Source organism: Talpa europaea (genome assembly GCF_964194135.1).
Source record: "Talpa europaea genome assembly, chromosome: 2".
NCBI lineage: Eukaryota > Metazoa > Chordata > Mammalia > Eulipotyphla > Talpidae > Talpa > Talpa europaea.
In genome coordinates this window covers 15,656,629-15,679,712 of record NC_140068.1, presented here as the reverse complement: position 1 = coordinate 15,679,712, position 23,084 = coordinate 15,656,629, and the positions used below count along the sequence as shown (strand labels likewise).

The 23,084-nt window shown below is 39.1% G+C and overlaps 1 protein-coding gene across 1 annotated transcript in view; it reads left to right on the top strand.

Moving 5' to 3' along the window:
• UTRN (utrophin) overlaps positions 1-21,119 on the top strand; it is a gene marked incomplete at both ends in the record, with an annotated part of 425,527 nt that extends 404,408 nt beyond the window's left edge. Inside the window, 6 exons of the mRNA XM_084229017.1 lie at positions 733-798; positions 6,950-7,108; positions 7,452-7,692; positions 10,357-10,465; positions 12,061-12,153; positions 21,031-21,119. Coding sequence (XP_084085143.1) covers positions 733-798; positions 6,950-7,108; positions 7,452-7,692; positions 10,357-10,465; positions 12,061-12,153; positions 21,031-21,119 — 757 coding nt within the window. The remainder of the gene's footprint in view (positions 1-732; positions 799-6,949; positions 7,109-7,451; positions 7,693-10,356; positions 10,466-12,060; positions 12,154-21,030) is intronic.
• Positions 21,120-23,084: the final 1,965 nt, after the last annotated feature.

The window sequence follows — 23,084 nt, the reverse complement described above, 5'->3', positions numbered from 1 at the left end:
AATTAAGTGTGTGCTAATGTTTTATTATAGGGGTTTAGAGTCCCCAAATAATACAAAGTATAGGCTGGACTTGATGAAGTATACACATTTGCGGAGGCATGTACTAGGCATCTGCAGTGCTCATAACTAGCTGTATCTATAATTTCAAGCATCATCTGTTAGTAACATTTGAACTGGATCTTAGTCAAGACCCAGTTGTAGAGAATTTGTGGGGAAAGTCAGGCTTCGGCTAATGGAAAAAAACTATTCAAAACCATTAAACTGAGAAAGAATGTGAGTCATTTAAAGAACTGCATATAGCAAAGGGATCAAGAGTGAGAGGACAGAAGCTGGAGTGATAATTACAAACCCACTTGCCAGTGATGTCCTTAGGAAGAGGGGAGTCACAGAATCACAGAGCCCTTAAACATGGGAGGGGCATAATCAGATTTGTGTGAAAATGAAGACGCAGGAGAGGATCTGGGAGGTCAGTTAGGAACCTGGATCAATTAGGAAACCATATTACATGGTCGAAGATAAAGGCCTACAGGCTTTAAGGCAGTAGTGCTAGAAATGTAAGTCAACATTATGTGTTGTTCTGATTTTACAATCTGAGTAAGAAGTTTGGGCTTTTCTGCATTTTGTCAGGATTATGGCAGTTTGAGAATAATTTATGAGACACCCACCCCCTCCCACACCCCTTGACGTTGCTCTCTCTGGCCTTGTTTCTAACTCCTGATTTTTATTTTTCAGGCTGGCCCAGATGGAAAGGACTAATGGGTCTTTCCTCACTGATAGCAGCTCCACCACAGGAAGTGTGTAAGTAAATCCTGAAATTAGCACCACCTGGAAAGGCTAGTTATTGTACTATGGCTATCGAAAATAATCTTCATAGATTGTGGCTCTGAATCTTGATTCCAAGCAGAATTGCTAAGTGTGCTCGCAAAAGTGACTACACAAATTTTATGTTTTCAAGCCACGATAGTAAACACTGGACATGTACTTACTTAGTTGCATGTAAGTCAGTGAAAATACCCTGAATTTGTTAACTATCTGTCTCAAGAATATCACTCTTATTTAGAAATAGAGGTCTCTCTGTTTATTCCAATTATCTGATATTTCTTGTTATTTTAACAAGCAATTGTTAACTTTACAGTTGACTATAATTCCCCAGAATACACACTTTTCTATAAAATCCACTTTCCTTCTGCTTGATCACGTTTTCTTCATAATCCTACCACTTAACAACTGCGACCCACACACACTTGGACATTGCCTCCCCACCTTGGCTTGAAAAGTGTGACTCCTCTGCAATAGTTTATGAGTAACTAGGAAAAGCTTCACTTACTTTACAATATTTTTAAAAAGTGTTCCCAGGCAGTTATTTCATCTCTCACGATCCCACTAATATGTGTCATCTGGCTTTTGGGACTTTTCCTACCCCATCCTATTGGAATTAATGTTAAAATTCTGAATCATGTCTGATAGAGTTGAACAATATCAAGTTGACTTGACTTACATGTATGCATTGTGCTTTGGATATGTAGGAAACTAGTAGGTAATCAGGAAAATTGCAGACCACAGTATTTAAAGTATTTTATACTAAATAAGAGCCAAATTTAAATACTGTAAGTGCTGTAGTAGAGAATGTGTCCATCAATATTGAAAAAAAACAAACATTTTGCTCTCATTAAGGTTATGAATAAAAGTGCTCAGGAGATTTTTCCATCTTAAATTTCAAAGATTAGCATGTTAATACTTTACAGCAGTACAGTGCTGGTTTATACATTATTATTCATGTACTATGAATGTGGAAACAATTTCCAAACCAAGTTAGTAGCATATTCATGATTCTTTTTTCCTGTTTATCCTACGAGTATGTATTTCATATAAAGTAGTTAAATGTCTTGACTATCTCCTATGTTAGTATTTCCACCAATGTTTGCAATAGCCAAAATAAAGAAAAATAATAGGGAAAGCCAATTTAATTAAAACCAAATTTAAATTCTTAAAATGTCATGTTATATGAACAGTAAGGGTAATGTTCAAACTTAGTAGGTTCTGTCATCAAATTAGAATAAACACAATCTGTCTTCAAATTTAAACTAATGTCTGAGAAAAGTAATCAGATGACTAACAACTAAACATGTTGACATGCTATCATTAGCTATATTAACTCACCCAACTAGCCATTAATATTTATTATATCCCTACCAGGCACTGGTGTCCTGGAGCAAATGTGAGAGCTTATTGTTACATGTTCAGGAAATTTGTTAACTGTTTTATGATTAATTTATGTATACCTAATTAAATGTTTTAGAATAAAATAAAAACAAAGGTAACACTTAAAATTCCTCTCTCCCTAATTGCTTTACTTCATTAACTAGTTCCCTAAGTTCTTGGAGTAATTTATTGCGTTTGTCAGGTGGTGGGTAACTGTCTTTTTCCAACTCCAAAATCCTGAAGTCATTATTGGCTATGATCAAAGTATTTAAACAATACAAATAACAAATGCTGCAAAGTGGGGCCTTTTTATTTATTTGTCTGACCAAGAGCCTGTTGTTAAACCCTGGCCAGCACACTCCTGCCACGCCCCTGGGGTGGAGCTCTGTGGGTGTAGATAGTGCTGGGAATCCTACAGGCAAAGGGGAGAGATGGTCAGGGCATATGTGGCCCTCAGAGAAGGGCCCCCAAAGAAACCCACATCCTAATCCCTGATGTTTATGAATATGTCACTTTATAGAGCAAAAGGGACACACTGCATATATGATTAAGAATCTTGAAGTAGGAGATTCCCTGGGTTTTGTAACAAAGTCCTTATTAAAGGGAGGGGAGTCCGAGGTGGAGAAGGAGATGATATGATGGAAGCCAACGTCAGGTTTGCAGATGCTCCATGGCTGGCTTTGAAAATGGAGGCATGCAGCTGGCCTCCAGGTTGGTGGAAATGGCATGGAAAGAAATTCTCCCTTGTATGTGAGATGAAATAAATGGTGTAAGAATGTCCAGAACACTAATGAGAAATGTTTTTTTGTAGTTACTGGTGTATTAATATCTTCTTAATGAATTTGTTAACACATCTGGTTTTCATAAAGCTGATTCTGGAAGCACTTTGCTTTTTCACAGTTGGGATTACTGAGCGTACTGGGCTTTTCCTGTGACTATGCCAGGATTCTGCCCTCTTGAGTTGTGGTTGTGATTCTGAGCCTGGTCTTGAAGAATAATAGGTTCCTCATAAATAGTAATGATGATGCAAAAGCAACCATCATCTCCTCCTTGATAGGACAAACTGAGAACCAGACACAGCCATGAGCACTTTGCCCATTACTGCTCCTCCCACACAGGGCACTTTACAGGGAAGAACGTGGAGACCCAGACAGGTGATGCAGGTTGCCTGGGGTCTCACAGTAAGTGGTGGAGCTGGGATCAGACCAGTCAGCCTGACCCTAGGCAGGTACACCTGACCACCACTAAACACCCCAGTGTGCTGCCTCAGCTGCTGCAGGAATGGGGGTGGGGGGGGTGCGGAGGGGCTGGGAGTGCTACAGTGGGGATGGGGGCAGGGAGGGGCCAGAGCACCTATAGGTTCATCCAGGCCTTCTGGAGGTTATCACTGCCCTTGCCTCAATCATGTCAAGTCTCTACCCATACCACGGCTTCATAGTCCAGACGTAACTAGACTTTTCTGTAATTCAGCTTCCATTTGACCAGCCTCCTAAGTTTGGCTTTAAGCAATCTCACCCATGCGTCTTATGCTTTGGGGAATGAATTTTGAGATTTGAGCTTGCAATTAATTCTAAGTTATTGGAGACCCTTTTTGTCTCATGTCTGTAGAAACAGCCACCCTACCCTGAAGGGTGAGCCTTTCTCTTTCCAATTCCCTGATTCCCCATGGCTTTTCTCTTCTGTGAAACTGCTTAATTAGTTGGCACACCTCCATGGTCACAGGCTGCTCCTTCCCAGCCTCAACATGACACTGTTTTACAGCTTCCTCCCTTGTAGACCCAGTTCCAAGTACTCCATTTGCTCCTGAATCCCAACTCTGGACAATTTAAAGCATGGTGATTTTAAGGATGCTAATTATCTTTGAAGGAAGAATGGATCAACCACATCTCAAAAACAGGATGCAGGATAGTCCTGGGGAATCTCAGCAGCAGAACTCAAGGCTATTTCCTTAGGCCATGCCATCAGGATGGCTCACACCATCTGGCCTCTGCCCTTGAGTGACACCATTTATGTAGCAAGATCAAATTGGGAGGCTGATGTAGTTGGCACTCCCCTTGCTGTTTGCAACTCTGAAACCTGGGGCAGAACCATCCTTAAAGAAAGGAAATATTGTTATTTTTATTTATGTCTGGCCTACTTTCAAAAGGTCCTTTAATGAATCACACTTCTGTTGTCATCTGATAAGTACTAATTTTATAATCTAGATAATATTTACTATGTGTAACTGAAATGTACTATAATTATGGACCATCTGATGCTATTTCATTGGTGCAGACCTATATTTTTTGTGCTCTTTTTTTCTGTTTATCACTAGGGGCATTATTGATGTCTGAGGACCCTAACCTGGCCTTATGAGTGACTGCATTTGAATAGTGTGCTCTTGATTTTCAGTGTATATAATTAAGAACTTGAATGTTCTTATATTTATATTTAGACTTTATATTCTAATATTTTTATATTTAGATTTTAGGTCTAATAGTCTGTGAAAAAGATTTAAGACTAAAATATTTCTATAGAAATGATATTTAAGTTCTTATTTTTGTAAAAAAATGCCTTAATTCCCTTCCAAGTACCTTAGTGAACGAATGTAATGCTAGTAGTGGTGACATTGAGTATTATGGAGAGTTAGGAAGCTACACTTTTTCCTTCCTGTGCAGATGATTTATTGTTTTGTTTTGATTTCTGGCTGATTGCTTAATGCTTTATCCTTAAAACATAGACATTTCCCTGGGATGTCTTTGAATGTTTCTCTTCTGTTATTATTTTTTGACTACTCAGTCAAAAATCTTTTATAGCTGAGATATATTGCATAATGTTTTGCATAATGTTCAGCTGCTCTCTTAGTTTATTTTATATTGACTATCTATAGCTCTGTCCAGTTGTCCTGTCCAAATGTTAGATCTGTATTTTTTTAATCCTTTCTTATCATGACCTCTCTCTTCACTTAAACTGGGTGAAGTACTTCCAGCATCACTTACATAGAATCTTGTCATCTCTAGTAGCTCTAATTGACTTCCCAGCCATGTTGCTACATGAGCCTGATAGCCTGCTTTGCTCTCTGTAATAAAATAGCTTCAGGGTAATGGCCATTTACTTCCTATCAGGAAAATACTCCCCTCCCCCCCCCACACACACACACACCCCTATACCTCCTTGCCATATTTCTGTTAGATTTAGCTACTTGGGCAACTTGCAAGCTTTTGGTTCCACTTTCAAATGCTGCTGCTCTGCTGTGGGGCAGTCCCCGGCCTCTCTGGTCTGTCTCCTCCTAAAGTCAGGAAGCAAGCATGAGACTTGTGGGGGGCTCCTTCACTTATTTCCCAGTGGTTTGCTGCATTTTCTCAGGAAAAGGAATCAAAGGCTGGTACCTTATGTTTTCCATGTTCTGTATTTCCTCTCCTGTGTGGAAAGGTTCTCAATCCTCTCTTTATTCTTAGGTGGTGGACGTGAGGTTAGGAATCAATATTTGCATTGTGATTTTAACCAATACATTTTATTTTTAAAAATGTTCTGTTATTATTAGATTCAACTACATAATTGCTATGTCTAGTTGACTAGACAAGTAGTTTGAAATGTCACAGAACCTAAACCAATTAAATATAGTTTTTTGTTTCAGTGTTCAATGATTGGTCCTAGAAATGACATGCTGATAACAGTAAATAAAATATCTGTAAATATTTTGTAAATATCTGCAGTTATAATCTGTGCCAAGTTATTTAAAGAACAGACTGTGTGGGTTGTAGCCTCCCATCTGTGAGTTACAGCATTACTGGATGCCTCAACCAAATTCTGGAGACAGTGAGGTCAGCTATGGCGTAGTCCACTGGGCTTCTGTATCAAAATGCCAGGTTCTGGGGTTTATTTCCCACATCCATAGCCTGGGAAGTCCAGGATTGGAGCTCTGGTAGCTTCAGTGTCTGATAAGAACCCCATTCCTGGGTCATAGGGGTCATCTTCTCTCAGTGTCCACACATGGCAGAAAGCAAAGGGAGCTGTCCGGAGCTGCACCCTGGGGGCCTGGTCACCTCCCAAAGCTGACCTCTCACCATCACATCGGAGTTGAGATTTCAGCATATGGATTTGGGGGTGGGGGACACAAATATTCAATCTACACCAGTTTTTTTTTTTTCAATATATTTTATTTCATTGGTTTTCATTGTTGCTTGTTTTAGAAGTATAGGATTCCCCCTTAAGGTATTGTTCCATAGTGCACCCACCGCCAGACCATCCCACTTAATACTGTTAATTAGATTTTTTAATCTACTCATTTGAGATTTGATTATTGATTTTGCCCATAATATCTTTTCCATCAATGGTGTTGTACTTGTTTTATACGATTTCTCCTGCAATGTGAAAGTAAAAGGTACCTAGTAGATGTGATTTGCTAGATTTTCCTCTGGGTCCAATATGATTAGTTTCTGTGTAAAAATGAGACTCCCTATACCCAAAAACTCATCTGCCAACTTCAGTCAAATAGATATGTTCTACCTTCAAAGAGCAGGGCAAACCTGTATCCTCTGCTGAGTAAAATATCGCTTCAGAAATTTGTGAACTTTGCATGTTTGTTTAAGGCAAAGCATGAAATGTGGTGTGTAGTTCACAGACACTAATAAAGAAATGTCTTCCTAGAGTTTTAGCGGGAGGTCACGGGGACATGAAGGCAAACCTGGCCCGTAGCATCCTTCTCCTTCCATATGTGCATACATCAGAGTCCATGTGTGAGCCTCTGCTGTGTCTTTGCCTCCAGGGAGGACGAGCACGCCCTCATCCAGCAGTACTGCCAGACACTCGGCGGGGAGTCCCCAGTGAGCCAGCCCCAGAGCCCGGCTCAGATCCTCAAGTCGGTTGAAAGGGAAGAACGCGGTGAACTGGAGCGGATCATTGCTGACTTGGAGGAGGAGCAAAGGTGCGCTTGGCCGAGGGAAGAAGCAAGCCAGCTGGGGAAACCCTTTCCTAATAGTGTCCACATGGCCCTGCCCATTCTCTTTCCTGAACTATTGTCAGAGAAGTCACTGAGGAGTCGAAGTTTAAAAGTTGAGCGCTGGTTGTAGATTGCAGCGGTGTTTGGGGGCTCAGGGGTGATATCTAATGGAATACTTGCTTTTCAAGGCATGGTTTTATCCATGCTTGCTCATCTTACTGTTTTTACCTAAGAGGAAACACTGAGCATGTGCTAAATTTGGGGCTTCAGTTTTGCAGAGATGATGATGTACACAGGTGTGATTCCAGCTTTTTCTTCTTGCTGTTAGAAATCTGCAGGTGGAATATGAGCAGCTGAAGGAGCAGCACCTGAGAAGGGGCCTCCCGGTGGGTTCACCTCCAGAGTCAATTGTATCTCCTCATCACACGTCTGAGGATTCGGAACTTATAGCAGAAGCGAAGCTCCTCAGGCAACACAAAGGTCGGCTGGAGGCCAGGATGCAAATTCTAGAAGATCACAATAAACAGCTGGAGTCTCAGCTGCACCGACTTCGACAGCTGCTGGAACAGGTGGGGTGTCAGAAGTCCATGTCACCTCACCCCACCACACCCCCATCTCCCAGGACCGTGGTCCCAATGTCAGTGGAGAGGTCCACTTTGCATTTCTCACCTCCATAATTAATTCAGACTGGTTTAGCAATCCCTCTTTAAATATAAACAATAAATCTTCACTGACACAAAAAATGTGTTTGCCTAACTTGTGAAGATGCAATTTCCTATTCTTCAAAACTGATGTCTGTCTCAACTCTGAATAGTTTAAAGGAAAATATCCTATAGCCTACATCTGCATAACTGCATATGGGAAACGTATGTTAGATTAAAGGATAGTAAGTGGCCTAAACTCTTTATAGCTAAAGCTTTTCTTCCACTGACCTATTTTCAAGAAGTTCAGTAGCAGATGTTTATTAATTTCCTGCTATTATTTCCAAACACTAAACTGTATTTTATGGCAATTGATTCCGTACTTTTTTTGACAATAAAAAAATACAATTTACAGTATGATGACTGAATACATGTATGCTGAATACAAAATAATCACTTGTTCTGGAGAAATGCTGTCTCATTTCCTATTTTTTTCCCTTCTTTCCCTCCTGTTTCTCCCTCTTTTCTCCTTTCCATTTTTTTTTTTTCTTTCTTAGCATTGGTCATAACCTACCAAATAGCATTGGGCATAACCTACCAAATAGCACTGGGCATAATCTACCAAATAAATTTTACAACTCATCAATAGGTAAATGGTTTGCAATTTTGAAAAACACTGTTTTTTGGAATACAAAAGAAGTACCAGACACAATTTCTGCTGTTTGGTGCCTGTGGTCTTATCTGCGTCCATACCAAGATAGTACACTATAGAACAAGAAAGCACCATAATACATAAGATACAGGGCACTGTGGAGGGTCAGGTGCTTGCACTAGCGCTTAAAGACTAGCAGTCAGAACGAGTAATGACGGCAGAGTTGCCGCAGGTGAGAGTCATGAAGAGCCCCGCCAAGTGCACCTGGGACTTCTCTTTCTTAGAGAGGCCCTGACGTCAATGCTTTTGGCATCTTTTGACTTTTTCCCTGGCCTGTGCAGCATCGGATCCGTGAGCAAAGAATAGTAATGTCTTTCTCTGAAAACAGTTTATTCAATCAAAGGCAAAAAACAGCGTCCAGTGATTTTCTCAAATTTCAGAAAACAACCTTTTCACAGAGCTGTCAGTGTCTCTTATCAAAAATCATTCAAAGCAGCATAATTTCTGCATTTTACCTACCTAGTGGGTCACAAGTGACCACTTATAGTTGGACCATATTCTTTTCTGTATGACTGTCCTGGCTTCAGAATTTGTGTGACACTTGTTTGGGGAAAATTCAGGGTTTCCAAAGTGCATTATTAGAAAAGTGCTTGTCCCCCCGAGAGTGATGCAAAGATTGGCTTTCTGTAAATCCTCTGGAATATTCCTTTCTTCCATTGATTCGAATCACCTAAATTGGAAAAATTACATTCTTAATATTGCAAATTTGAAGTTTCCAAAAGGTGCCCATACAGGGATGAATTTTCTCTTGAAATCTGTTATTTAGCATGTGTGTTATTTAGGTAGTTAGTGTTAACTACCTTTCTGTTGCCTGTACACAGCACACTGACAGAAGCGGTGTGGAAGTTATCCACGCTAGAATCCTTATTTGCCATAGCCTGTTGATGCTCTTAGTGGAGCTGAAGCTTCTTCTGCTACCCCAGCTCCCCTCCTCTCTCCATCTCATTAGAGCTGCCTAATGGCTCATGTGCCTTCAGAATTGCACAGTAATGCTTTTCAAGATAGCTGATATCTAAATGGCTCTGTGTATTCCAGGCTGTGGAGCGCTTATCTCTTCTTAATGGTTTAGCATGAATGCCAGAAGTAAATGGAAAATTCAACCCTGATAGAAAAAAAAACAAACAAACAAACAAACTGAAACAGGCAAAACTACCAGACTTCAACTAATATAGGTTTAAGGGCAAAAGCAGCATCAAAACATTATAACGTCTGCATTGGATGGAAAATGTTGCACACTTTCTAATGGGACCATGTGCTTGTCAGTGTATCTGTCTGTCACTATTTCACAGCTTTGTATATTAATTGATCCCCCTCACAAAACCCTCTGACATGGGCACTCCTGTTGCCATCCACAGTTTATAAATAAACAATCCTAGCACAGGAGGCTGTTCAGAATCACACAGCATCTGAGTGGCAGAGCTCGAATCCAAGCATCTAAATCCAAAATCATGCTTTTAGCCACTCTTCAATATTGCTTTTGAATATGGACTTAAATTTTAAAAATGAACTGACTTTGAAATACCATCAATTTTGTGTGCAAGAAGCAGTGCTAATTTTTGAAAGATGAGGAAAATGTTTCTAAATTCATTCGGTTGCCAGACAAATAACAGAAAATTTGAGGGATGAAACTGATACTGATAAATAAATCTTGCAACATAACCAAGCAAGTAAGGAGTCCAGACTGAAAGGGAAGCACCACTTGGGACTCGGATCAAGTTAGTGAACACACCCAACTGATGCTCCGAACTATTTGATGATATATAAAGTGGAAGAATGCTACATGATTTAATTATCAACCTCGTTCAGGCAGGGGTAATCCATGTTTTCCTTAATAGCTCCTCCATCTCTTTCTCTGCTCTAATCTCTGAATGTGATTCTAGCCTGAATCGGATTCTCGAATCAATGGCGTCTCCCCCTGGGCTTCCCCTCAGCAGTCTGCGCTGAATTACTCTCTGGACTCAGACCCTGGCCCACAGTTCCACCAAACAGGTCAGTGTCCCTCCCCTGGCCTGCTCTGGGCTTTGCCCTTGTTTTTTTTTTTTTCATCCTCACACTCTTACCAAGGTCTCTTCAGGCATAAAAGAGTTTTATATTCTCTTTGGTCTCGACGGACTACAAAGCCATTTTTTTTTCTACAAAGCCATTTTAACAGTCCCCCAAATGCAAACATTTTTAGAAGAATAAGCTATAATACACTTGCTTGTATAATGTGGAGTGGTGGATTGAATTTTGCTGAAAGGTGAAAAAAGTGCTTTCTAATATTTCCTTTGGGGATGAGCAACAATTTAGTGTTTTCTTTGCCTTAGGAACCTTTTTATTTAAAGTAAATATTCTGTCTCTAAATTTTGTATTTGTACATATTCAGAATTTAATATTAAAGGACTCTTAGTTTTTCCACCCGGATCTGGCAGCTCTCCATCCTGGTCCCTATAGAAATTGCCACCACTTCTAGCCCCAAAGAAGGCTGAAGACCACCCAGCCTGTTCCTGGCCACAAGGGGCACCTGGCACTGTTGCCAAGCAGGAACGGCAATGGGACATTCAGGAATGACATTAATCTGCAGAGTTAATTGTCGTTCTCCTGGGTCAAAATAACTTTTGTTCCTATACCTTTGTAGGTTGTCTTGTAAGGTTTTTGTGGTTATTATGCATGTTTTTACTATGAATAGATACATAAGCCGTAACAAACTGTTGCAAAGGTAGAAATGTTTAATTTTTTGATATTTTAAAGATATAACTTATTTTAATAACTATATGAGTTAATTTTTCCTGCCACCATCCCTTATGCCCATTTGACCCTTTCACCCACTCTCATCCTTCTTGACCTCAGAAGGCTTCGCTTCTATTTTTGCAAGCATTTGCTTAGTCAGATGGTGGAAATATCCAGTATCTGTCTTTACCATTCTGACTTGCTTTGCTGCACAGAATTTCCTCCAACTCCTTCCACTTGCTGTAAATGGCAACATTTTATCTTTCTTTATGGCTGAATAGTATTCCCTGGCATGGATATACCACATCTCCTTAATCTAGTCCCTCTCAGTAGGTTGTTTTGAGGAGTGATATTTTGTTATCAGTGAAAGTCAAGTTCTAAAATTCTTTTGAGGACACATAATTTGATCAACTTAATTTCTTCACCTTTTGGTACGTCAGAAGAATACTGAAATATTAATACTATTTTGATTTGATTTAAACAAGAAAAATGTCTTGTTATTCATTATATAATTAACATTTTAAAAGTAAAAATTTCTTACAAATTTCCTGTAGTTTTGTGACAGCATAAGCTAGTCTATGTTGAAATCTCCAAAAAGAAAATATTTTTTTTGCATTAAAAAAATACTTTCAGTGCAAAATAATGAAACCCCCTACCCTCATATGCTGATTCTTTCTACAGAAACATCTGGTACATTTTATTTATGTGAAGTTATATTATCAGTAAAATAACAGAAAAATAGTTCTGTTATTTTCCCCTAAATTTGTCCTTCACACGGTGATGGTACTCAGTGCTAGCATTTTCTCCTGAAGTGGGTTTTGACAGAAGCTGGACCTTAATTTTCCAAAGTGTGACATTTGTATCTGCCATCCTAGCAGCGGAGGACCTGCTGGCCCCGCCCGGGGACACCGGCACTGACCTGGCCGCCGTGATGGAGCAGATCAACAGTACGTTTCCGGCTTGCTGCCGTGAGTAGACCTGAGCTGTGCTGCTCCACCTCTCCCTCTGCTTCTCTTTTCCTACCTAGTGCCCTTACTGCTCTTTGCTTAGATAGCAAAAGCTGTTACTAGAAACAGGATTGACTATTACTTGAAAATAAGTCAAATATTCTGTCTGTTGACAAAGAGAGCCCATCACATGGCTGACAGCCCATCACTGAGAGCCCATCACATGGCTGTGTGCAGGGACAGTGCCATTCTGTTCTTTGAGGTTTTCCAACCAGCTTTATACGTGAGAATAGGAAGGCAAATCAGTTAAGTCTTGTTTTTAAGAAGAAATTGTCTTATTCAATGCAAGCTATAGTAAGACCCATGTATTATAAGTTCAAGAAGTGCTTTTAGGGGCATGCCAAACAAGGCCAGAAAATAACCTTTTCTAACATAATTCCGTCTCTTTTCTTCAGACATTGTTCTCTGATGTCATTGGGTTTAGATGCAGAAAGGGATTATTTTCAGCTTTCCCCTTTTTTTATTCATTCTGCTTTCTTTTCTCATGGAGTAATATAATCTCTATCTAAAGACCCAACAATATAAGGCATCATTGATTATGACCCTGTGAATTTTCCAAAGCCAGGGAAATAATGAATAAAAATAGCCCAAATCCCAGAGGAAATTATATAATGGTTCTTATTTATTGATTTTTCCTAAGTTTTGTCTCCAGCCTCTTGCCATCTTGCAATTTCTGCTGAACTCTCAGCAAAATGCTTCTGCTGTTTTAAAAAGAAAGTTTCCCTGCACATGCAAACATACTACTTAATATTAAAATTTTATTTTAAATAATCATTAAAAATATAAATACATTATTTATAATTTTATTGGGTGGATTTTTTTCCTCAAACTAATTTTTAGATCTAGACAACTATTAAACTGTGTGTGCATATATGTACACACTAGAAAGGTGAGGTGAGAAGCTATTTCATTTATACTATGTATTGTATATCATATGTTTGATATATACTTTATATGATGCATCATATATGTTGTGCATGTGTTTAGAGTATGTTTACATTTATTTATAAAGAGGATATTTAAAACCACTTTTTATCTCACCTTTTTTCATCCTTCCTTTGGAAAATACCATCCTAAAGGAGGAAAAACACAAAAAAGACTCTACCTGAATGCAAATTAGTAATATACATTAACTTCATTTTAAAGTGTTCCCTTCAATTTATACCATTCTACAGTTTCCAAAATCCCATCATTAGCAGAATTGAAAACAGTTCTTTGAAAATATGATCCCTGAATTTTCAGAAGCAAAGACATGTTACAGTTTCCACAAGCATATAGATCAGTTATATCTGTATCAATTATATCAGTTTGTCATTTCCCAGGGTGTGACTTGTAATGCTACTTCTTCAAAGTGGCTTAATCTTATTTACTGCTTTTCATTCCCCACACTCAAAAAGCTGTGTGTGTCTGTGTGCATACACACATGCAGACATTATCATACATTGTACATACATGTACACACTGCACACACATGCACACACCACACATGCCCACACCATGCGCATATGTACACACCACACAGATATGCACATTGTTCATACATACACACCCTATAGGAATGCATAGATATGCATTGCACATACATGTATACATCATACATACACATACACACACATACATTTTGACTCTCCAGAGTCTCACAAAAGCTTCAGGGGGTCAGTGGAAACCTAAATGTTTTCAGATTGTTTCTTGTTTTCTTGGCTTTGTAATGACTGTCATAGATGAGTATATTAAATCTTTTATTTTGATTATAATCTACGATTAATTTTTTATATTTTTTGGTTCGGAGTTGTATGCTATCTATTGGCTAGATGAAATCTCATCATTGCTTTATAAGCCAGGATTTCAAAATTAAATTTCTAAATGAAATTACTGTTTTAGTTCAGTTCAAATCCAAATATATTAATGATTATTTAATAACAAATTCTGTAAGTCAGTGCTAATTTGGAAGTTTTTATTAAATGTCATGGTAGACATTTTCAATTTAAAAGTCAGTTGCAGTAAGAGCTAAAATATAAACAGTGTTTAAATATAATTTTATATTCATAGTGAATATAAAATATATAACTTCCTTATTAAAATTTTTATATAAAAATTTAATAGTGTGTCATTTTAAAAGTTTAATTTTCTATCCATTTCGTAGTACAGTCTCATATCTATATATTGTAAAATATTGATTTATTTCTTGTTTTAGAAAAGACTAATTTTAAAAATAATAATAATAGTTATAGGGCAAAATGAATATTAAAAAGATAGTATGTTCATTTCATTTTATGTCCTCCTTCAAAAGCAAGTATAAAATTCCTATTCACCAGAATTATATTAGCTGTTAATGGATATTACTGGTTCCTGGATAGAGTAGGTATTTTCAGTGGATCCCACATCATAGATTAAACCCCGACTTCTCATTGGTGTCCTGTCCATCTGTGTCATCTATATGGTGAGGGTGGTTTAGGGAGCCCCAGGATTTCTTACTGGGATGCTCTGCTCTTACAGTTTTAGGTTTGTGCATTCACAAATGTTTATGACACATATAAGTTCTCAATGATGAGTGTTACTAGTCACATTTTACTCTGAAGAACGCAGTTATATCCCATGTACAAGAAATTATGAACATTGTGATGTAGAATCCTTTGGAATTTAGATCCTATAATTTGTTTTCTGAAGTTCTGCTATCATTTTAGGTTTAGGTTGTTCTTCTTTGCATTTATATTTTACTTCTATAAAATAAAGATCTCTAAAATGGGGCCACTTTCCTAAAAGGAAAGACTTAATTGTCTTATTTGTAACATTGATAGATATTTTTAAAATTCTGCCTAAAGGCCTTCCCTGGTGGCTGAGGGGTTATCAGTGCTACCACCAGGAGACCCCTCCCGCAGCAAAGTGGCCTGAGTTCAATCGCTGGCCAGGAAGGTGACCCACATGGCACAGCAGACCTTTCCTGCTTCGACCGCTGTGCCCCTCAGCAGTGTATTTCAGTGAATCTGCCTGTTCTGCTCCCTACTCTGTCTCTGGTGAATCCTCTCACCCCCTGCACCTCTGGCCTACATCCTAGTTTTTCTACGCAAAAATAAATAAAAATCTTACAATAAAGGAATAATTCTAAAAAAAAACCTAAAACTCTGCCTAAAATTATCAAACCTTTAAAAATTGATGCAAAATAGAAATGAGTACTTCATATAGGATTGGTTCTTAATACGTGTTTCTAAATGGATTGAATTAGTGAATGAATGAGTTCATTTTATTACTAGGAAGTTTCCCCAGATAGTTCTCAAAAGGTTCTGTGTGATTCATTTGCTTTGTTGCCACATTTAAGTTGCTCGGTTTGCAAATAATTTAATAAGCCTTCACATTCCCAAAGCTTACTGACCACCTTTGGAGAATTTTTCTAAGCAAATCGGATTGGCACTCTCCCAATATCAAGCAAATCCCTTGAGCCCCTGTAACTAATGAGAACTTTAAAATTGCTTGTCACCAGCACACAATGAATTGATCTACATGTTAATCTTGACTTTTGATCCTTGGTGGATTAAAAATTAGCCTGGTCACACGTGAATTTCCACTCTTGGAAATCTTAGCCTTAAAATGAAACTGTATTTATAAACCCTAATTTTATGAATTGCCTACTTAACCATGACTTTTTTTTTTTTAACTGTGTCTGTATATTGTTTCACATACCACTTTAGAATTCCTCTGTCTTAAAGTAATATCCCAGTAGGTCCCGTTAGCATCCTTGAATTTTGGTCTTTTACAGTCTTTTTAAATTATTTACATTGAATTTCAGACCAGAGAAGCAGGCATTCCCATCTCTTTCTGGCAAAGCATTAATGAAGGGAATTTAATTGTGTTGCCTAATAGCCAACATGTATACTAAAATTTCCATGGGCTGCTGTAACTAGTTGAGTTTCTTTGGTCATTTTTTTTTCATTTATATCATAAAGATAAATATTCTTGTGATAAGTATTTTTTGCTGTTAGAACAACAAATTCTTCGAAATTAATTTTTATCTATAAGTGGTTTTCATTATGAATTGCCTCTGTTAATTAAGCTTTAGTGGCATTGATCCAAAACTCAAAACATACTAAAATGGAATGATTTGATTTCTTTTAAAAATATATTCATATAATTTGTTATATATATATATATATATATCTATATATATATATATATATATATATATATATATATATATTTCTTTCCCTCATTCTGTGCCATGGCCAACACTGCCGCCCTGCGAGGTGACACTGGACGTCTGTGGAGGCCCATATTTCATTCCTTAGGGGAGATGCATACTCTGCCTAGTGTGTACTTAATTTACATTCAAGTAAGCTGCTCCTTGGGTGGAGCTCACATGCATGATGAGTGAGGATGTCTGTTCTTTTCCCTGATGTGTATTACACATCTGGAGTCTAGGCTGGTTTTAGCCGGGTTCTTACTCCCAGTACCATCATGGCCTGTACTTTTCCTCCAGGCACCACAGGAAGATTGCCCTTCTAGTTTGCTCATTTGTTTTTCTCATAAAACTACTGTCACTGTGTGTCACATTTGTCCTTTTTCCCCGTCAGTGCAGTAAAATGAATGATAGGAGGAGTCACCAATGCTAGTTGATTAGGAATGATTCCTCTTAGATCCATCTCTGGGGGGAAGCTCCTTGTTTTTTTCCCCCCAGGATCAGTATAAGATAGTAAGTTTGTTCTTTTACTTGAAAGGGAGTGCCTGTAGGGAACAGACTTACTGGCCGCTGCTTTTATAACGCCCACCAGGTCAGGGTCCCAGGAAGGAGCTGAACTACTCTGGTACAGAGGCAAACTAGACACCATATTCTTATTTCTCTGATGCTCTAAGACACAATTTCTCTGATGCTCTTGGGATCCTTCCAAGACACAAGTTTAGTCCAAGGTGCTTAGAGGATGGCCCAGGACTAGGTCAGCCCTTTCCTGGATATAAGGACCTCACCACGCTAACCTTTGGGGCAGTGTGTGTAAAGGCTGCCAGCAAATGAAGGATGCACCTTCATTTCCCTGATGTCCTCTTGGTTAGAATTTGTACTTTTCAACAAAATACACAGAACTTGCTCTGTTTTGGTCCATCAGCCAAATGCATAGTATGATTTAAATAAGAGATTTAAAAAAATTTTGCACACATCTTTTGCATATTTTGGTGGGGTTTTTGTATCTTGAAGTTCATGGATATGAGAAACTAACTGGGAAACTAACCCTTGTTAAAGCACCTAGCCAAAAAATCCAAAAAGCTGTTTCTTATTTTCTTATTAGCATCCATTTAACGGCTGGGAGGGGTATATTCCACATTTCCACATTCCTGGAGGGGGATCCAGCAAAGCAGCAGTACCAACTGCAATTGATTTCTTTTGTTTTATCTTTCAGCAAATCTCCCCAGCAGACCACAGGTAAGTTAATGGATTGAATGGCTCAAGGGTGGTTGATCACCACCTACAGTAATCAAATGGATTTTAGACTTCAGTACTACTTTATCCCCCATGGAAACGACCGTACTTACTTAACATTTAATGTTAGTTGTTAGAGCACTGTAGTTTGTCAGTCAGTGGGGCGGGGTCCTTGCCATGTCAGTTATTCCAGATGTCAAAAATAACACATGCTTGATCTCTGTGTTCTAATAGCTTTTTAGCAGTATCAGGCTCAACTTACCCGACAGATGTGGCCGACCATTGTTCTTTCAGATATCTCCATAAGGTGATATTGTCTTAAAAGCACATTGACTTAAAAGCACATTGACTTAAAAGCCCATGGCTGGTTTTGTTTCTTGGCGGGGGAAAATATTCTAATTTTTTCATTTAAAAATTGTACCAAGAACTGTTGTCAGCTCTAGCTTTATGCCTCTCCTACCAGACACTTATAATAATAATGTGCCACAAAATCACAGTAGGTCTTTGGGGAACATTTTTTTCCATGAATTTTTTTATTAATTTTTTAGAAACAAAATTTTCTGATTGTATTATGGCCTTATTAGCAAGAGGGCAAGATTCTTAACAAGAACTACAGAGGGGCCTCCCCGGTGGCACAGCAGGTTGAGTGCAGCGCTGTGAAGCTATCACAGCCTCTGCAGCACTAGTTCTATTCCCGGCCGGCCAGGGAGATTCCCACATGGCACAGCAGACCTCTCCTGTCCACCCACTGCTCCCCTTGCAGTGTATTTCAGTCAGTCTGCCTGTTCTGCTCCCCACTCTGTCTCTGGTGAATCCTCTCACCCTAATGTGCCTCTAGCCTGTACCCCAGCTATTGTATTAAAAAAAATTCTTTAAGAACAAAAGAAAAGCACAGAGAATTTGTGTTTAGTATCTGGAGGGAGAACAAGGGGCTATGAAGTCACATTAGTGAGAGTAGTGTAAGAGTTCTTAAGATAGAAGTGCCTCACCCTGGGGAGCAAGGCCTCTTCTGATGGCCTCTGTCATCTGGTGAATTGGAAGCTGGGGCTTCAGCAGAGAGTGGGGGACAGGGAGGTGATGCCAGAGGTGTAGGGAGAGATTAGAGGATGTACCACTGCTGCTTGGAGATCAGGAAAACAGATGGATGGGGGTGTAGAGTGTAACTGCCAGTCAGCACTAGAGGCTACGACTTTAGGTGCCAACTCATGAATTTAACATGAGTCCCATCTGCAGGTCTGTGTGTTCCTCACTAGCCACATTCAAGTTCATGAGCACAGGAACAAGAACAGACCAAGTATTGCTGTTGATCAAGGTTGAAGTTGTGGTTTGACCAAATGAGTACAGCAATTCAAGGGAAGAGAGCAATGATGATGATGATGATGATGATTGAACTGCACACCTAAGTTTGTGAGAGGAGAAGGGAGGACATGGCAGGTGTAGGAGAGAAAAAAGGGCGGCAGGGTTAGTACATGGTCATCTCAAAGGAGAATTGAAGCAGGTACCTTGGGAAAGTAAGCTGGAAAGGTAAATTTGGTAGTTGAGAGGTAGGATAACTAAAACTGGAGCACTGAAGGGGTTAGAGGTCCTAATGGTGATCCATAATGGCACTTGGGTGAGTAGCTAAAAAGGGCAGAGGACAGGATTATTGGAGGAGAGCAGCACAGAACCGAGAGGCCAGAATGTGGGAAGAATCCTTTGTGTGGCTATTGAAATCACTAAGACTTAAAAACAACTTTAAGGTGGGTGACAGTGATCCATTTCTTCTTCAAGAAGTGGTGGAACGTAACCCAGTGGATCAGTAGGTGACTTCATAGTGCCTATGAAATTAGTCTGGTGGCATGAAATTCAAAGCTGGATTTTAAAAAAAAAGCAAAGTAAATGCCCTAAAAAGTACCAAGAGGACCTAGGAAGGACTTACCCAGGATATGAGCTTCCAGCTAAAAGGAGTCACATGAAAGGCTTATAGGGGAAGCTCTGTCTTTAGGGGAGAATCAGGTAATGATTAGAGCAAACGAGATGCAATCGGGGAAGAGTTTGAGGATATGGATCTCTATATGGAGCAGCAACCAGGAGGCAAAAGGTAACCATGAGTCTAGAGCATTTATGGTTGCCCGATAAGGAACTTGGCGAGATGAGTCCTGTTGCTCCCCAGGGCTAGGCGAGGCCAGGCGAGGCTGTGAAGGGGTCAGGAAGGGGACAGGCAATCTTTTTAAAATTCTCAAATACTTTAGAACACAAATGTTCAGCTTTTAAAGCTGAAAGTGGCCTTAGAGACTTTTTCTCATTAGTGTCTCCTTCTCTGTTCGCTGGGCCTACCCTTGTTGGCACTAATTCGCAGTCCCATTGAATGTGAATGTGTCCTCACACCCGCTTTATTACGAGGGTGTCTCATCTTAGTATGCAGGGGCCCAACACATCCCAAAAGGTGCCCTCTAAATGGCAATGAAATGTTCAAGACAGAAACAAGTTTCTGAAATATCCCAGTTTCAAGAGCAATGGAAAATAAGCTCTAGATGAGTCAAGATGAGTTTGTTGCTTCTGGCTGCCTGAGAGAAGGGACCCTTGGATCATCTTTCCAGACACTGTGCTAGAAACACAATTCTGGGAGTGAGCAGGGCCTCACTCCCAAGCCCTCCATAAAATAAAGGCAAGTATCTGTGGGTCTCCTGAGGAGCAGATGGATGGGGGTGTAGAGCTCCTCCTGAGGAGGAGCTCTGTGGTCTGTTCAGCATGTCCCAGGTGGGAGTATCTCTTCTCAAGGCAATTAAAGAAAAACACCTCCAACTTCCAAATACATTTAAAAGTATTTGACTATTCAAACTATTTGACTTGCCCTTCAAGAGGTTGACACAACTCCCTAAGTGTGGCCTGCGCTTATAGCCTCTCTTGCCTACATGCACTGGCCCCGAGCCTTGAACTGGCAGCGCCACACACCTTTGCGCTGAGACTCCTGTCTTGTGTCCCTCTTGTCTGGACCTCCCCCCTCACCCCCTAACACCACCCCACCCCATGGGATGAAGCCCAGTTGGAATTGTGCGTGGTACTTGCTTTGCAGCAGACCTCCCACAGCCCTTCAGAAAAAGACAGGAGCTTCCAGAAGCCTTACTCTCCAATGGTACTTCAGCAAGCTAAACACAAGTCCCTTCTGTTTTAACTTGGTTTCCAGCCTGAGCAAGAGAAAAGACTTCCAGACTCCCTCTATGTCAGCTCCAGAAATAAAAACCAGACAAGGTGACTTGAGGAGGAGAGAGAAGACCCTCATCCTAGGAAACCAAAGTCACTTGGGAGAAAGGATCTTATTTAAACACAGTATAATTGGCATAGCCTCATTCTGCAAGAAGCACTTGTGTTTCCTTAAAGAATTGACAGGTCTCTGCTACCTGTAGCATTTTATGTAAATTGTGTTCTAACAGTAGTGTTTACCCTCCCCACAGGCAATGTGAAGTGTTCATCTCCTGAATCAGCATTTCCTGACTTACAGTATTGCCCTTTTCAGCAAATGCCAATTCCAAGTTCCATTTGATCAGAAGCTCCATGGCCCCTCAGACATGCTGAATGTTGGCTGTGTGTCTACTGGAGTAAAACACTGACTATCCAAAGAGAAAAGGATATTTTGTTTTTATAATAATCATATATTATTATTTTCTTCTTCCCTTTCTATGCAACTGTAAATTAATGAACAGAGAGGTATTTGGAAACGGGAATACATTTGTGACTGATTTGTATACTGTATACAGTGTTGGGAAAGTGGGTGGGGCTTTCTAATATGATAACTTCTTTTTAATAACCATGACAAAAATTGCCTATGAATTAGAAAAGACAATTTCATGTTTTTACATTCCTTCTTGTTAACCTTGTACAATAACTTCATTTATTTCTTGGACTCTTTTGCCATTATGTTTGGTTATTTATAATTTATCAGCCACATGACCAAATAGATTCCCTGTGTTTGTTTCCATGATTTGGCCAAATTAATAAGTTCATAGGTTTCAATCAAATATTATACATATATGGGTTAAGCTACAGCTCTGTGTGTGCTATTTAACTGCATTTGACCTCATACACTTACTTTTTCAGGGCCCACTTTGGAGACCACCAGAAAAATCCTGTGGGCTCACTGGCATTTCTATTGGGATTTTTTTCCTCTACATTTTATTTCCCCACTCTATATAAGTAGACCTTGATTTCTTTATTTCATGCCCTGATCTATTCAATAGAGGACACTTAAAGCAGGATAAAGGTACCCATTTAAGCACATTTTTTTATTTTGACGCAACAATAAAACTTGGCACCCATCCTAGTTTTTCCAGGTTTTGATTTTCATCATTCAATGTCCAGGATACATTTACCTGATGATTGTGGTACCAGAATCCATCAGTGTCTGGTTCCCTTAGAAGAAAATTTTGTTGCTGTTTATGTATATTCAAGACCTTTATAATTCTCAAAGCCCCCAGTTTTATTTTTTTTCTGAAAACACACAAATTTAATGCATATGTCATGTTTCTTTTGGTTAATGAATATGTGTTTTATTATCCCATTAGATCAATGTATTTGGGAAGGATTTTCATTAAGAGTCTGCTTCTATAGAAGAATGAAATTAAAGCTTAGCTGGTGTTACCCCTTACCTGAAGCGTCAGTGCATTCAGTTAGGTATTTGGTTGAGCTTCTGATTTAACATGTAATTGATTCTGTTTAAACATGTAATGTATCTACCAAATGTAGAGGAACCAAAAAAACTGAAAATAATATGTTTTGATTCACCTGGCATATGTGCTTCTAAATCATCAGGACATTTTAACTTTGGGTTCTCTTGAACTGGGATCTCTCCAGAAGGAGGCTTAAAGTTAGAAACTGCTATTCTTTTAGAATAGGTTGGGTGGGTAGGGGGCAAGGGTATCTATTTGCAGCATAGATATTTTGAGAAGAAGAAAATTGTTTTATATAAGAGGAAGCCATGACCACCTTTCTACCTCAGATCCATCTTCATCCATTGCGTTGGAAATAGCTTTATGCCGCTGCAGTCTGAAAAATCTAGAGCTTTTATCAGGCCACATATTCCCCAAGAAAAACACCTATTTAAAGAAAAGAAACTCCCTGATCTCTGAACTACATGTTGTAGATTTGGTGTCTTCCTTGTTCTTACTTTGAAAAGTCCTGTATTAATTTTTTTCTGCCTGTGTTTGTGTGAGACATGTCCTCTCTCTGCTATTAAGGAACAGCTACATAAAACACTACGTTGTAACCGTCTAAGTAATAATAAATAAAAAATGTATGGCAGTAACAACAAGGGGAAATAAATATGTAGTTCTTTTGAAATATGTGGTAAAGAACTAATCATAGACTATCATCTAATCTGGTTACATGTTGTATTTTTCATCCTGAATAAAAGTAATTTTAACACAAGATGACTTTGATCTTCTTCAGCTGTGTTCACTGATTGAATCTCAACTTTGAAGTACATTTATGAAGATAAAGTATAAAGAGAGCC